General features: G+C 37.6%; 1 protein-coding gene across 2 annotated transcripts in view; it reads left to right on the top strand.

Annotated features, from left to right (window-relative positions):
* LOC130102397 (uncharacterized) overlaps positions 1–5,707 on the top strand; it is a 39,687-nt gene extending 33,980 nt beyond the window's left edge. Inside the window, exons 2-8 of one of the 2 annotated variants that reach the window (XM_056268422.1) lie at positions 293–497; positions 587–641; positions 751–863; positions 952–1,181; positions 1,506–1,665; positions 2,485–2,592; positions 4,899–5,707. In XM_056268422.1, coding sequence (XP_056124397.1) covers positions 296–497; positions 587–641; positions 751–863; positions 952–1,181; positions 1,506–1,665; positions 2,485–2,592; positions 4,899–4,990 — 960 coding nt within the window. In that variant the 5' untranslated portion in view covers positions 293–295 and the 3' untranslated portion in view covers positions 4,991–5,707. The remainder of the gene's footprint in view (positions 1–292; positions 498–586; positions 642–750; positions 864–951; positions 1,182–1,505; positions 1,666–2,484; positions 2,593–4,898) is intronic. The other variant, XM_056268423.1, reaches the window with a different exon arrangement.
* The last annotated feature ends 9,140 nt before the right edge of the window (positions 5,708–14,847 follow it).

Below are 14,847 nucleotides of genomic sequence, written 5' to 3'. Positions count from 1 at the left end.
GACTGATCTGCGAGTGAAACCTTGAAAGCTCGCGAGATCAGGATGGTCTCACGAGGCTATGAAAACATCCCCTGACAAAAGGCCTGTTTCAATGTCAGAACCTCCATTTTCACCAGATGATCTTAATTTCACGACAAATTTCAAACAAAATAGAAATTAATTTTTTGATTACTTTAGATGATTTGATTGGTCAACTTTCAAATTTTCTATAATTTATAGTATATCAGCCAAATATGCACGCTTGTTTTTTTCTCTTCTTTTTTTTTTTGTTCTTTTTTTTTTTGCTAGGCAGATCATGTATGCGGTTGTCACCCTGCAAGACTCAGATGAGGTGATGGTGGTCGCATCACACTGGTTGAGCCTAGACAAGAAACAAAGTTACTGGCCCCCATTCAGATCAACAGAGAAGTGCATGGAAGCTGTTCAGAACAGACTTAAACCTGAAACAGGAGGGAAACCATGGGAAAAATTAAATATAAGCTTTCACAAAGAATATGGTGATGATTACAATTTTAAAAGAACTGTTTGATTTCTATCTGTCTGTTAAGTTCTCAAATAATGTAATGAAATCTTTATCTTACTACAGTCATATTTGACAATGCAAAAGAAGGGCAAAAAGAAATGAAACAACAAAAAGAACGGTAATATACATTTTGTTTCCAACAACATTTTTTTCCCCAAAAGATTTGACCTTTGAAAAGGTTAAATGACCTATTTGTTCTGTTTTGTATTGCTTATTTTTAAATAAAGGTCAAAAAGAGGCTTTGGAATACTAAAAAGACAAAGACTTGAAAATACTGTAGGAATGTTAAAAAATCAGTTACAAACGCTTCCTCCAGTTCCACCTGCCTCCAGGACTGATGGTGAGTCAACTATTTTTGTCAAAAATCAGTTTGAGATTTTTTTTCTTTTCACTTTTGTAATTAAAGCACAACTTATTTTACACAACAGACAAGGAGGAGCTCCTCCAAATGCTGAGAGAAATCAAAAGTATGGTTCAGGAAAACTCTGCCATGTTAAAGAAACTACTGAAAGACAACACAGATTCTGAAGTCCCCAGCAGCAGTACCAGCGTGCCAAATAAAGAAGTTAAAACAAACCTAAATCTGCCTCTTAAAACGTTTGAAGACGTGAACAATATTGAAAGGGAGCTCAACACTGCAGCATCACGCAAAAAAATGGTGAGTCAACAGCATTTATAAAACATTTAAAGGGATACTGTACACTTATCTGGTCACGTCACGTTCACAAAATAATCCCTACTGGAATGTTCCTTGACCATAAACAAAATAGACAAACTAACAAATAAATAAATAAAGTAAGATATACTGAGTCAAAATGGTTATTTTTGTTTACCTTGTAGAAAAGTTGAAAGCTTCTAGGAAAAAGTCCATGAAGACTATTACTGTAACAGTACAGTTTAGTGGTCATAAGCTATACAAAATATTTGATCAATGCTGTGATTGACCAGTTAGAATCAAATATCAAAAGTATTTTCCTCACAGGTAAAATATCTGTCAATGCTTGGAGGCTTTGGACCCAAGGACGTGATTAAGAATATTATGCAGCGCATCCTAACAGATGATCTGGCAAAGGAGTTCAACTGGCAGGGGAGAGGAGATAAAAAGCCCTTCTCTAAGCTTATTTTAGCAGATGTAATCAGAGGTAAAGTCAATACTGCATGAACACCTCACAACAACATTTGTATTTCACTTATATTTTGTCTGTAGTCTATGGCAAGCCGTTTTAGCTTAAATTGTTCCCAGATTTACTCGTCATTATTGCATTTTTACTAGTAAGAATTCAATTAGAGAGCTCTCTAATTGAATTATTACTAGTAACAATTACAATTACAGCGCTATCTAATTAAATTATTGCTAGTAAGAATTACAATTACAGAGCTTCTTTAATTCAATTCTTACTAGTAACAATTCCAATTAGAGAGCTCTACAAATTAATTTTTACTAGTCATATGTCTCCATTGACTTCCATTCATTTTTAATTACGGAGCTCTACAATTGAATTGTTATAAGTAAGAATTACAATCAGAGAGCTCTCCAATTCAATTATTACTAGTAACAATTCCAATTAGAGAGCTCTCTAATTCAGTTGTTTCTAGTAAGAAAGCAATGGCAGAGCTCTTTAATTTAATTACAGAGCTCTGCAATTATACATATTTTTAATTCGTTTTTTTTTACTAGTAAAAATTCAATTAGAGAGCTCTGTAATTGCATTCTTACTAGTAAAAATGTAATTAGAGGGCTTTCTAATTGTAATTGTTACTAGTTATAATTGGATTAGAGAGCTCTCTAATTGTAATTCTTACCAGTAAAAATGCAATTACGACGAGTATCACTGGGTACAATTTAAGCCAAAACGGCTTGCCATGGTAGTCTTCTTCACATTAAAATGAGTAAAACATATTTAAAAGACTTTGAGACCAATTTGACCCTGTAGAGATTACAAACTATCAAACTTTTTCAGATGCTGCAGTTAGACCAAATCTAATCAGGGTTGACTGTGAAAATGAAATAAAAAAATATCTGAGTTACACAGCTGACCGACTCAGAAGGAGACCAAGAGAACAAGGAGGTGAGTAATAGATATTATGTGAATGCACTCATGGGACTATTTCTCAGATACATTTGAACTCCTGACATGCAAAGATTTCCTCAGATAAGCTTACTTCCATTTAAAACAAATTATGCAGTGTTTAATGCTAAAGCAATTCAAAGTGTTACAGTATATAATGCATGAGTATACAGTACATTATATAAGTTTTTTTTTCAAAAGAAGGTTGAAAACACCAATAAAATGTCTTGCAAATGTGAATATCTTCTAAAGCCATGTTAAAAAGCATCCAACACTCCGCCCAGCCGTGCGGGTATAGAAAAGTAAGCTGATACCTCGCATATTTGGTTTTCGCTAAGAAGCTGAGCTGGTGACCCGGCTGCAGCGATGGTACAGCAAACATGGCGACGGGACGTGACGGGTTCCCTCCTTCAGGGAACAAGGGTTACCATATGTAACTGAGACGTTCCCTTTCAGTCGGTCACTCCCGATGTCACGTCGGGTCAGTAAACCACCGAATTGTGATTCCTACCAAAACGCCATGTTGCTGGCCCTTCCAACGCCCTGCATAAGCCTCTACTTTGCCCCCGAAGCTGAGGGGCAGAGGAAGCGTATGCAGAGAAAGTCCGCAGGACCCACTCAGTGAGACTATTGGATAACACTGGGAAAGCGTGCTTCTTCTACGGAAAAGGAACGCTGCGAAAGCCACATCCTTGCCCGCAGGGAAGTATCATGTGGAAGTTACACATATGGACTAGCCAGTTAGGGTAGTGCAATATATGGAATGTCTTTGGGATGGCTGCAGACTAGTAAGGGAGGAGGGGGACTGCACCAGCAGAGGGAAAGACACTGGCAAGCCAACAGGGTAGTAGTACCGTGGAAAAATACACACATGGGAACGCCGCAGGGATCACTACATATGGACACCCAGCCTAACACAGGTTCCTCGATGCATTCGAGTGTTAGGTTCATCTGACTGCCAAGGATGACAGAGGAACTCAATAGGGTTAGCCAATTCAGGGTAACTTACTGGAGCAAATAAACACACGTATCCAGTCCATTAAGAGTGGAATGGCGCAGCAAGCCGACACTTGAACAGGTTCCCCACACTACTGGCCACTTGGAGCGAGTATACGGAAGGATACCGGTTCTACACGAAGGCTATAGAATCTAGCGAACGTGTCGCCAGCCTCCAGCTCTACAAATATCTGTCAGTGAGGCGCTTTGAGCCAGCGAGGAAGCAACACTTCTGGTTGAGTTCCCTCTCATCTTGGGGTTGATACGCCAAGACAATAGCATCCACTATCCAGTGGGCTAACCTCTGCTTGGATATAGCCTTTCCCTTTCTGCTGGCCTCCGTAACAGACAAAGAGCTGCTCTGAGGTCCTGAAGCTTTGCGTTCGGTCCACGTACAGCCGCAGAGCGCGGACGGGACAGAGAAAAGCTATGGCTGGGTCTGCAGGTTCACTAACTGGTCCCTGGAGGGAGTGGTAGGAAACATGGGCACACACCGGGATGGAGTCGCCACTCTCCCAAAGGTGCAGGCTGTTGTGAGAGCTCGTCAGCAGCATTATTGAGCACGTCTGGGATGTGAATGGCATGAAGCTCAGATTCTGACTCCATAGGAGGAGATGAAGACAAACAACGTGCCGACGTAGTTATGTTTTCCTGAGAGAACATAAACGACCCACGAAAGCAATCTCAGCATGCTTATGCCCAGGCACGTGAGACAGTGATCATGGCCATCAAATGAGGAAAGGAAACGATTGCATCCGGAAACACAGATATAATGACGTACAATGTTGTATAATGCCGCACCGTGCTTGCTCTTTTAGGGAATTTGCTCTCTCTAGTGCCGCGGCACACAAGCAGGGCGATAGTGCAAGCCTGCTGTGTGCTCACATACACTCATTGAAGACGCAAATCTAGAGCTGTGAAAACAACTGTTGTGTCTGAGCTCTCAGAAGTCGCAGCCAATGCTGACAACTCTAGTCTACTGCTCTTATGGGAAGCTGCCTCTCGTTGGTGTTGGTGTGAACGGCGTTGGCTGCGACTTCTGAGAGCTCAGACACACTCTTTAAAGATTGCAGAGCTGAACACATAAGAACGGGTCTGAAGCGAAAAGCGAATATGTGAGGCATCTGCTCCCTTATCTGTACCTGCACGGTGGGGCGGAGCATGTGTAAGTTTGCATGTCAATGTTCATTGGCTCGTTTAGTTACACTCGAAGTTAAGAGGTTGGTCTCGCAAGCGAGATCCCAACCTCGTGACCGACTGAAAGGGAAACATCATCATATATTTCTGTGTCTATTCTCATGCTTCTGCAGGTATTGGGCCTGAGATCCCAAATGTGATTTCTCCTACACCAATGGACGATGATGATGAGCTGGAAGAAATTTGGAAACTCTTTACGGACTGAGTTTTAAATCATCAATCATGGGTCACGTGGACCTGATTACACATGAAACATCCATTTTGTCAAGGAATACATGTTATTTTGATCACACAGTTTAGGGTCCAATTCTCACTATTAACCCTTAAATGCATACCTTGGGTAGACTTGGCGTGGGGGAAAACATTCATGGACAAGTGTAACTTATGTAGAACCTATGTAGAATCAAGATACATGCACTTTAAAAAACGGTATGATCAATCAGTTATGATAACATATATTTTTACATTGCTTTAACTCATCAAAATATGTTAAGGAATACAAGACATGTATTTGTACTCAATATATAATACAGCAATACCTGGGAAGAGCTGAGAAGGAATTCAGGACATACACCATGAACTTTATTCTAAGTGCCTGTATACAAAAATAACTCTTTACAAAACCATAAAGCTGTTTTACAAAAAAAAAAAAAAAATGTTTTAGGATAAGGAGTTCTATAAAAATTTATTTATAAAACTTTATACATTAAAAGGTGCTCATTAACCTAAAACATTTTTTCTTTCTTTTTTGTGTAAAACAGCTTTATGGTTTTGTAAATAATTATTTTTGTAAAGAGATATACAGGCACTTAAAGTTTATGGTGTATGCACTGAATTCCTTTTCAGCTCTTCCCAGATATTGCTGTTGATTTAACTGGTTTATACTGTTTCAGAATAAAGCAATAAAGTTAAGATCAAAGTCCACTTGTGTCCTTGAACTTGATCTTTCATATTCATATTCATATTAAATGAATAAATGTAAATGTAAAATATTGTCATGATCCTGGTATTCTTCTCTTACACTCTCACGCCCTCTTCTGGTCACACTCTTTATTACATCCATTTACACACATTCCCATTCATTATCTCATTCGCTCTCAGTTGTGTCTCATCACCTCATCTCATCACTCTCTCTCCTCCCCAACTGTTTACCACTTTCTCTGATTAGACTCTCTTTTTCTAGGCTTTCATTTCTCTTGTTCTTTGTCAGATTATTCCCGAATGTTACGTACCTGTTTGCCAGTTGTACCAACCTCTGTCTTAGTCGTGTCCTGTCTGATGCTTGCTCCTAACTTTCAACCTTATTAACTCGCCTCTGCTTTATCCAACCTCCAGCAAACGTGAGTGGTCCAAGGATTGGCGTTCCCGTGCTCTCTACGGACCCAGTCTGTCTCATCCTCCGGGGTTTCCCGTTGCCACCCTGTCCGCATATTTCTGTTTCATTATAACTGAGAGACTCTCGGTTTTCCTTTGGATGAGACCTGTTGGATTTAATCTTAAAGCGGAATTGTCCCATAGGCGCTAAAGCCCATTCCACAAGAGGGATGGCCTCATCGGGGGTGTGGTCCAGTGGTATACAAATTCAAGATATCTGTGCGGTGGCCGGATGGTCCTCCTCGCCGTACACATTTATCAGATTCTATAATTTGGAGGTTCTTTGTCTGCAGGCATGGGTCTTCTCAGTGTGATATTAACCCGAGGATATCTGTTTTTTATCTGTCTAGCATATTTCTGTCCATAGCACGTATGGTCCTATGGCAGTTATAGTGCTAGTTTGTTCATGAACCTGACAAGTCTGGCTAGTGTCTTATACTGGGAATTCTGATGGCTTGTTCTGTTGAGCCTTGGGGATGCTTCCCTAGGCTCCAGGCTTACAGCCAAATTGCTAATGTGCGGCATTTTACATTGCGTCCCCACTGCGTATTAGCTACGTAATACAAAGTGACCGTTCTCGAAAGGGAACGTACTTTGTTACGTTAGTCAGGTGTGTCGCTTCAGTCGATTTAAACCTGATGAATTGGCCGAAATGAGCGATATTTATAGGCCTAAGCCACGCCCATTTAGGCGCGCTCCGACTTATTTGGCGCCAAGTCTGTGGACTGGTCGTGTGTTCAGAGGCGCTCGGCCATTGGATGTGCAGTTACTGCAGCACAGCCAATGAGTGAGCTAGACGCTCTGCTGTGTCTCACTGTGCAGCTGCACTGCGTTTTACACAAGGGGGTAATCCATCAGCCGGAAGTTGAAGCCTCACGGGAGCCGCCATTGTAGCAGAACTTCACCTGCTGTTAGCATTCCATTGACTCCCATTCATTTTGGCGTCACTTTGACAGCGAATAACTTTACATCTGATTCTGAGGCGTCCAAATACTCCATTTGTCCATTATTTATTTCTAAAGAAACACGACAATGTATAAAAGGCTCCATACTTTGTATCTTACGTTACGGTCCCATAGAAGCCATTTTGTGAAAATAGGCTAACGGTTGCGTCATAACCACACGACGTTCTGTCGCACAATTGAGACATTATAGACAGGGGGAGAAGCTCGCAGGCAATCTTTTACTGACTATGAGGCAATCAGGGGGACATGGAGGCATAAAAAGTCAAGGGAGAAGCCCATAGATAGAGAGTCCATAAAAGCAACGGGACAAAAAATTTCAACAATGTTTTTGAGGAATTAGGTAATTCACATTTGTCTTGGCACAGCTACTAGAAGATTTACAACTGTCAGACTGTCGTCAAGCTCAGTTTGACCCTGCGCAGTCGCTCAGACATCAGGCAGGAAGTGCAATAATCGGGACATCTCAAGGACCCCACAAACCTTAGACCCCAGAGGGTTAAATTTGGAGTCAGATTAACCCTCTGGGGTCCAAGGTGTTTTTGGGGTCCTTGAGATGTTTTGACATACTCTGACATTTGTGCTTTTTTCAGTTGCTTATAAACAAATTACTGGCAAAGGTGTAATTACACTCTATTTAGCACAAACAGGGCTACCATAATGTGTTATCAACATGTATGTACATGTTTGTATTTTTGAGAGAATATTGTTTATGTGTGGTTATTGAAAAAACTAAAACTTAAAGTTTCTGAAATAAGGCCACAAAACACATACTAAATATGTGTCCACAAGACTTTTGACTAATGGATGTTGTCGCCTATAGTTTTTTCTTCAAAATGATCTGAAAATCATCCTGCCTTATCATTTACATAAAACAATAGATTGGTTTAAATTTAAAAATGACACTTTTTGTTTGGAAAGGCAATATGCGCAGGGGTGTGACCTGCTGTGATTCACACCTGAGAAGACAATGGGCCCGCATAATGAGCGCATAATGGGGCTGCATACTAATGACCCTTTCATTAAGGTGTGTCACTGAGCCACAAGAATGCAATGACAATATATATATATATATATATGCCTATATAATACAAAATTGGTTCACAGTTCCAATTATTTATTTATTTTTCAAATTGTGCTTGCAAATTGTATAATATCAAATGTAAACATTTCTAGTAATTGTGCAGTTAATTCTCATACTGTTTTTACAGAAAGTTTGGGAATATATCCCAAATGTGTCACTAATAAAACACAATACATATAATTTAAAGAGGAGGCTTATATTGAGCTTTTAAGATTTACCTAAGATTTATTTATATGTAGCCTACATATATTTTTGCTATTTTAATAAAAAGGTTACAATTACAACAACAATTAAAATTTTAACTATATTTCAAATGTAATCTTTCTTTGTATATACTAAAGTATACATTTTATCATACATATTTCACAGTTGCGGATTAATTAGTTTGAATATAGCCTACAATCGAACAAACACTATAATAACATCTTAGCAAACAAGCTTATTTGATGTGGCAGTATTTTACAGTAAAAACGACATCTTGTCTTTCATATGTAACATATCGTTTTTATGATTAGGACATATAAATGTTAATTTGCAGTTTAATACGTTGCTTATACAAAAATATTTTATTTCAACATATTTCAGTCGATTTTTACTCATCTCAGTATTGGAATATAGTTAGGTAAAAGCTGTTCATTCATTCATACACAAAAACACGATTCATATTCAAACAGTCTTTTTGTTTACAGACACTATTCCATTTCGCGATTAGAACAAAGCACTTGAAAATAAAGAATGTACCTTCTCAGCTGGATCCGTTGCTCCTCCAAATGAAACTACTTGCACTTCTGAGGTAATTTTTTCCAGGATTATTATTAAGATAGTATTATTCCTCACAGCGTCGTAAATATGAGTCTCTTTCGGTGGGTTATCCAGCTGATGTGGGCGTGGATCGCCTCAGAGAGTTTGTGTTTGAATAGAGCGCGCGCTCCGTGGGCGTGGTCAAATTAACTTTAATGAGCTGAGACGAGAACAACTATCATCTCTCTCTTTTCGTACAGATTACATAAAATGAGAAAATTTGTTTTTTATATAAACTACTTCATTTAAAAGAAGATAATTCAGGCTTCATGCCTGTGTGCCTGTATACCTGTTTGACTGAGTATTTGCAGAGTTACAGTTCATTTTTCGGACGCGTTTCAGAATGGACTTCACTGACAGAGAGAACGCAGAACGCGCATCATGTTTATTTTTCTTTATTAGGCGAAAAGCACAACACTTTGTTTTTATTGTGAGGTTCCACAAAAAAAATACAAACTTAACAGGATCGAATGATGTACAACACTTATATGTAAGATCAAAATCAACAGAGTAATTTGAGTCTCTTTTGCACTGATAAGGAAAAAAGTGAGCTGGTATCGCCGGCGAGACCGCCGACCCCAGAGGGTTAAATTATTCATGGAGTCAGAATTAAAAGTAGAAACCAAAACTTTAATTAATTAAAGTGATTTTTCCAAAGCACCAAAAAAGGCATACACGCAGAATATCTTCAACCACGCTCTGGATTCTTCGTTGGGCAGGCGGGGGTGGACCCAGTGGTGGAATGTAACGAAGTACAAATACTTCGTTACTTTACTTAAGTACATTTTTCACATATCTTTACTTTACTTAAGTAGAATCAATAGTGCATACTTATTACTTTTACTTCGTTACATTTTGCAGCAATTATTATACTTTCTACTCCACTACATTTCTACAACGTTCTGTTACATTTTCATTACATTTTCTGATCAGTTTTCCCCTGCCAAAACGTCATCCTGACCGTCCGTTCGTCGCACGTTTGTCTCACCAGTGAAGTTTGGTTGGCATATCAACCCGGTCACACTAAATGCGTCTCTATAGCACGCAGTATGTTTATCGTGCAATTTATACGCGGAAATTTGTTTTTACGTGCATAGGATACGCATGGGTAGGTTTAGTAGTGGTGTGGGGTGCGTGTGTAGCCTATTATACGTTTGGTTAGGATTAGTATGGCAAGCCAAGAGGTTCAGAATTACGCCATAAATTAATCGCGTTTACAGCCAAACCCCGTCAAATTAAGCTTGATGTGTATATTGCCTAATTGCAAGCTTGTTCAGAAATGGTGACAAAAACTTAAAAAATAACGGCTTTTCCATCATTATTGAACATCATTATAGGATTATTAGGTTGAATGAGTTAGGATTAACTGTTTTATTAATCATTTGAATATAGACATTAAAAGAATAAATTGTTATGCAAGTACTTTTACTTTTAATACTTAAAGTAGGCTACATTTATAAAAAAAATCACATACTTTTTACTTTTTACTTAAGTAGGGTTGTCATTGTGGTACTTCTACTTTCACTAAAGTAAATATGTCTCTGGTTATTTGTACTTTTACTTAAGTACTGAGATTCAGTACTTCCTCCACCACTGGGTGGACCTTATAACACAGTTCAGGTGCTGGCGCTTATAGGGACCCAATACACCAGTATCAACTAAACGTCGAACATGACTGACTGAATGGGAACGTCTAGGTTACAAATGTAACCCCCATTCCCTGAAGGAGAGAGAGGAGACCAGTCATAATACGTATGTATTTGTGACTTGGCATGCAAATCTCACTGGCCAATGTCCATTGGCTCATTAAGGTACTACTTGAAGGTGATTGGGCTCCCAGGTGAGACCCCAATACGGCAGTATTTATTTTTAATTCTTAAAAAACACCATTATTTTATTTGAAAAAGTTTATTTTATTGACAAAATATTTAAGGTTTTCTTATATTTATATATTTTTTTTCCATTATATAAGATAACATTTTAAGCTGTCATATATGGTCATATTTCAACGTACCCCTCATATGTTAAAATGTGCCCCACCTGGGGCATGTTTTCACATTTCAGGGTAAATAAAAAAAAAAGTAAACACTGTAATAATGAAACAAATCCACATAATTATACTAGACGTGTGAAATTAATGTGGAACAAAATTAATACTGTAAAAATGAACCCCCTGTGGACCGAGAGAGACAAAAAGTGTTAGGTTGTGCTCGGCTGTTCACTACATCATGTAATATTTATTTTGTTTGCTGTGGGACAGTGACCCATAAAATACACTAAAACACAGTATACAATGATAATGAGAATGTATTTTATTTGTGTGCTGTTATCCAAATCTTCAGAATTCATGCTCTGAATGTTCATTGTTTCATCACCAATTGCAGAACAACCTCGTAAGGAGCTCTGATGGAGATCTTTTTTCTCAGCACACTTCTGTAGAAATGAAAGTAAAGGTGTGGCTGGGTCAGGAAATGTCGCTGTAGAAGGAAATAATTATCAAACAGTGCACAAGCGAATCTAGTCTGCTCAACTTGACAGCTGAATCGACAACAGTCTCCGGTTCCACAGACTTTATCTGTAGACATAAGGTAACTTTTTCGTAAAATTATCATGATGCTTAAAGTTGACTAAAATTAGAAATAAAATTGTTTAAGAATCCAAAGAAATACAAAATAGTTTTGTTGTTTAATTTATCCAACAAACATTTGACAAAGCAAGAAAGGCAATCATTAAAAAGCCATTTAAATGTCACCATTAAAAACACATCTGAAGTGTTTAATTTTATTATTAATAATAACATTTAGAATCCCTATATATTTTACATAAAGTGTGGTTCTACCACTCTTAAAATTACTTTTGTATTTGGACAGACACTTATTTAGTGACGTTTCGACAGACACTAAACGCATGATAATGATGTATTGACAACATATAAAATTTATTTTTAAAAACTTTAATGTCTAAAAATAAATAACGTTTCTTTAATTGTTTGACCATTAATTTATGTAATATTTATTGTGTTTGCTGTGGGACAATGACCATATAAATACACAATGAAATGAAATGATCATGTTATTTGTGAGCTGTAATCAGAGGATGTGGTCTTGTAGCTGGCTTCCGCTTGCTTGTTTTCTCTCTCTCTCTTCAAAAGATCTTCCACTCCTGAGAGCTCTAAAGTATAAAAATAACATTTGAATTATCATTTTGTTACACATGTCTAATAATTTCTGTAATGCATTTTCATTTTAATTTTGCAACTTATAAAGCGTTTCAAAATGCATATTAAAACTAGTGTATGAAATGGCAAATGTAAATTATGTAATTTCATTTTCATTTTGCACCAAACGTTGCTAGAATGATAATGTAAATGTAAATTTAAATACAGAATGCAATGCCATTTTACATATTCAATTCAATTCAAATTTATTTGTATACCGCTTTTCACAATACATATTGTTTCAAAGCAGCTTTACAGAAAGTGCATTTCAGAAATGTACATGGAAAAAAATACATTTAGTTAATCATGTATTAATTTGGGGCATAACATATCGCCGGCGTTGAGTCGTCTCTTCACAGGCGTCGAGTCGTCTCTTCACAGGCGTTTAGTCGTCTCATCGCAGTTGCCATTTTGCATATTACATTTAGCATATTCATATTGCATGTCATTTTGCATATTACATTTCAAATTGAATATTGCTACCCATATGCTTCCATATTTACTTGCGTCAACATATTTATTTGCGTTTCCGTCAATGGCATTAGCAATACACACGTTGTTTATTGTACATTTGATCAGATTTCTCCTTTTTCTAGACATTTCATTTCTAACTTCATGGCCCCTAAAGAATTTCAAAGATCTTTGATTTTCTGTTTTTTTATTGTTTCTTTTCTTATAATTTAGATATTTTTCTAATTGTTTGGAAGAGAACATTCTGTACTGTAACTAAAGTGCTCATTGGACTTTTTTGTTTATTGCATTTTTGCTCATTGCATTTTATTTATTTATTTTATTCTCTATAAAAGTGGTTATGTCTAGGCATAAAGGTAGGGTTAATGGTTTAATATAAATTTAAAAAACGATACTAATGTAAATTATATTATTACAGATTTGTAAATGTCTTATGTTAAATACGTGTAGCTGTAATTATTTTTACGTGTTTGATGTTGTCAATATGTCCATATTGTACATGCAAAAAAAACAAACAAAGTTCTGTCCCTGTAAATATTACGTGATAATACCTATAAGTATAAGTAATGAGACCAGGCTGGGTTGAGTCAGAATCTTGACACCTGGTTAAACAGAGAGTGGCAGTTGTGGGAGAAACAGGTATAACCTGTCTTGTCAGACAACACTGTTGCTAAACCAATGAGAAAATGAACTTAAGACAGAGAATATAACAATAGGAAAGCAATATCTTTGGACGTCAGAATGTTTAAAAACGTAGTCTCAGTAATTTTCTTTAAAAAAAAAAAATCCTACCTCTTACCTCTACCTACCTTCCATCACCCTTTGTTTTGACAGGGACCTTTGGTCTGTGAGAGCAGATCTGTCGATGGCTTCACAGACAATACATTTTGTCACCTGGAATGTTAATGGACTTAAACGAAATAGAGATAAGAAATTTCAAAAACTACAAAATGCGGACGTTGTTTTCTTCCAAGAGACACATATTGGAGAACAAGATAAACATATTATAGAAGGTCTAAAAAATGAGTGGCATGTTTTCTACACAAAGTTTACCTCCCGAAAGGGAACAGCCATACTTGTCAGGAAAAGACTAGATTTTGAATGTATAAGTGATGAAAAAGATAACTGTGGAGCTTATGTTGTGTTGAAATGTAAACTGGAAGGTCAGCTGTACACTCTGGTTAGTGTTTATAACCATCACAATGATGTAAAGATCCTTGAAAAACTGTCACGTTACCTGCAGTCAATGACCGCAGGGCTGCTGGTGATTGGTGGAGATTTCAACACGGTTTTCAATCCATTTATCGACAAAGACAATTCAAAAGGAGACCACTCAAACCACAGAAAGCTGCGCTGTTGTGTGAATAAGTTCATGAAATCTCTTCAGCTAGTTGATGTCTGGAGAAGAAAGAACCCTGTAAAGCAGGAGTATACATTCCACAGTCAAGTTGCGTCCAGGCTGGATTACTTTTTTGTTCCAGAAGAATGTATGTGGCGTGTCAGAAGTTGTGAAATCAGAGACTCAAAGATGGGTGACCATTGTCCTGTGTACTTGGAGATCAACAATGTTTCCACAAGCCTTTTTCAGAAAGATCCCCAGTTACAATCAATTTCCCAATGGCTGGATCTAAAAAAGGATCTTTTTACAGGTGAGACTGGTTCATCACTGGGTGAAGAAAGCTCACATGCAGTCAGTGAGGTTGACATTGTGTCAGCTGTACATTCTCTTCAAGTGTCAGACACACCAAGACCAGACGGCATCCCAGTTTCCTTCTATAAAGACAAAATTCAGGATCTAATTCCATACATTAAGATGCTCTATGACAGAATCCACAGAGGTGCATTTAACTGCTCTGAGGCACACTTTAATGAAACTGTGAAAAGTCCACATGATGATAGTCAACACTTTTTTAATGTTGACTACCTCATCATTGCAAATATTCTGACAAAATGTCTAGATGATTTCTTGGAGTCTCAAACAAAGGGTCTTGTACCAAAAAATTCAGCTTCTGTCATGATTGCTCCCAAAACCTTCTGCACTGAGATGAGGTTGTCTTGTATTAAGGATAAAATAGAAGAGCAAAAACGGCCAAACCCAACTCTGTGTCAAGATTTCCTCATTGTGAAAAACCTTCTCAGAGATGCACCAGAAG

The sequence above is a fragment of the Rhinichthys klamathensis genome, unplaced genomic scaffold (assembly GCF_029890125.1).
Source record: "Rhinichthys klamathensis goyatoka isolate OS25496 unplaced genomic scaffold, OSU_Roscu_1.1 h1tg000271l_1, whole genome shotgun sequence".
Taxonomy (NCBI): domain Eukaryota; kingdom Metazoa; phylum Chordata; class Actinopteri; order Cypriniformes; family Leuciscidae; genus Rhinichthys; species Rhinichthys klamathensis.
Note: the sequence above shows the minus strand (reverse complement) of the source record. Positions and strands in the feature narration are given on the sequence as shown.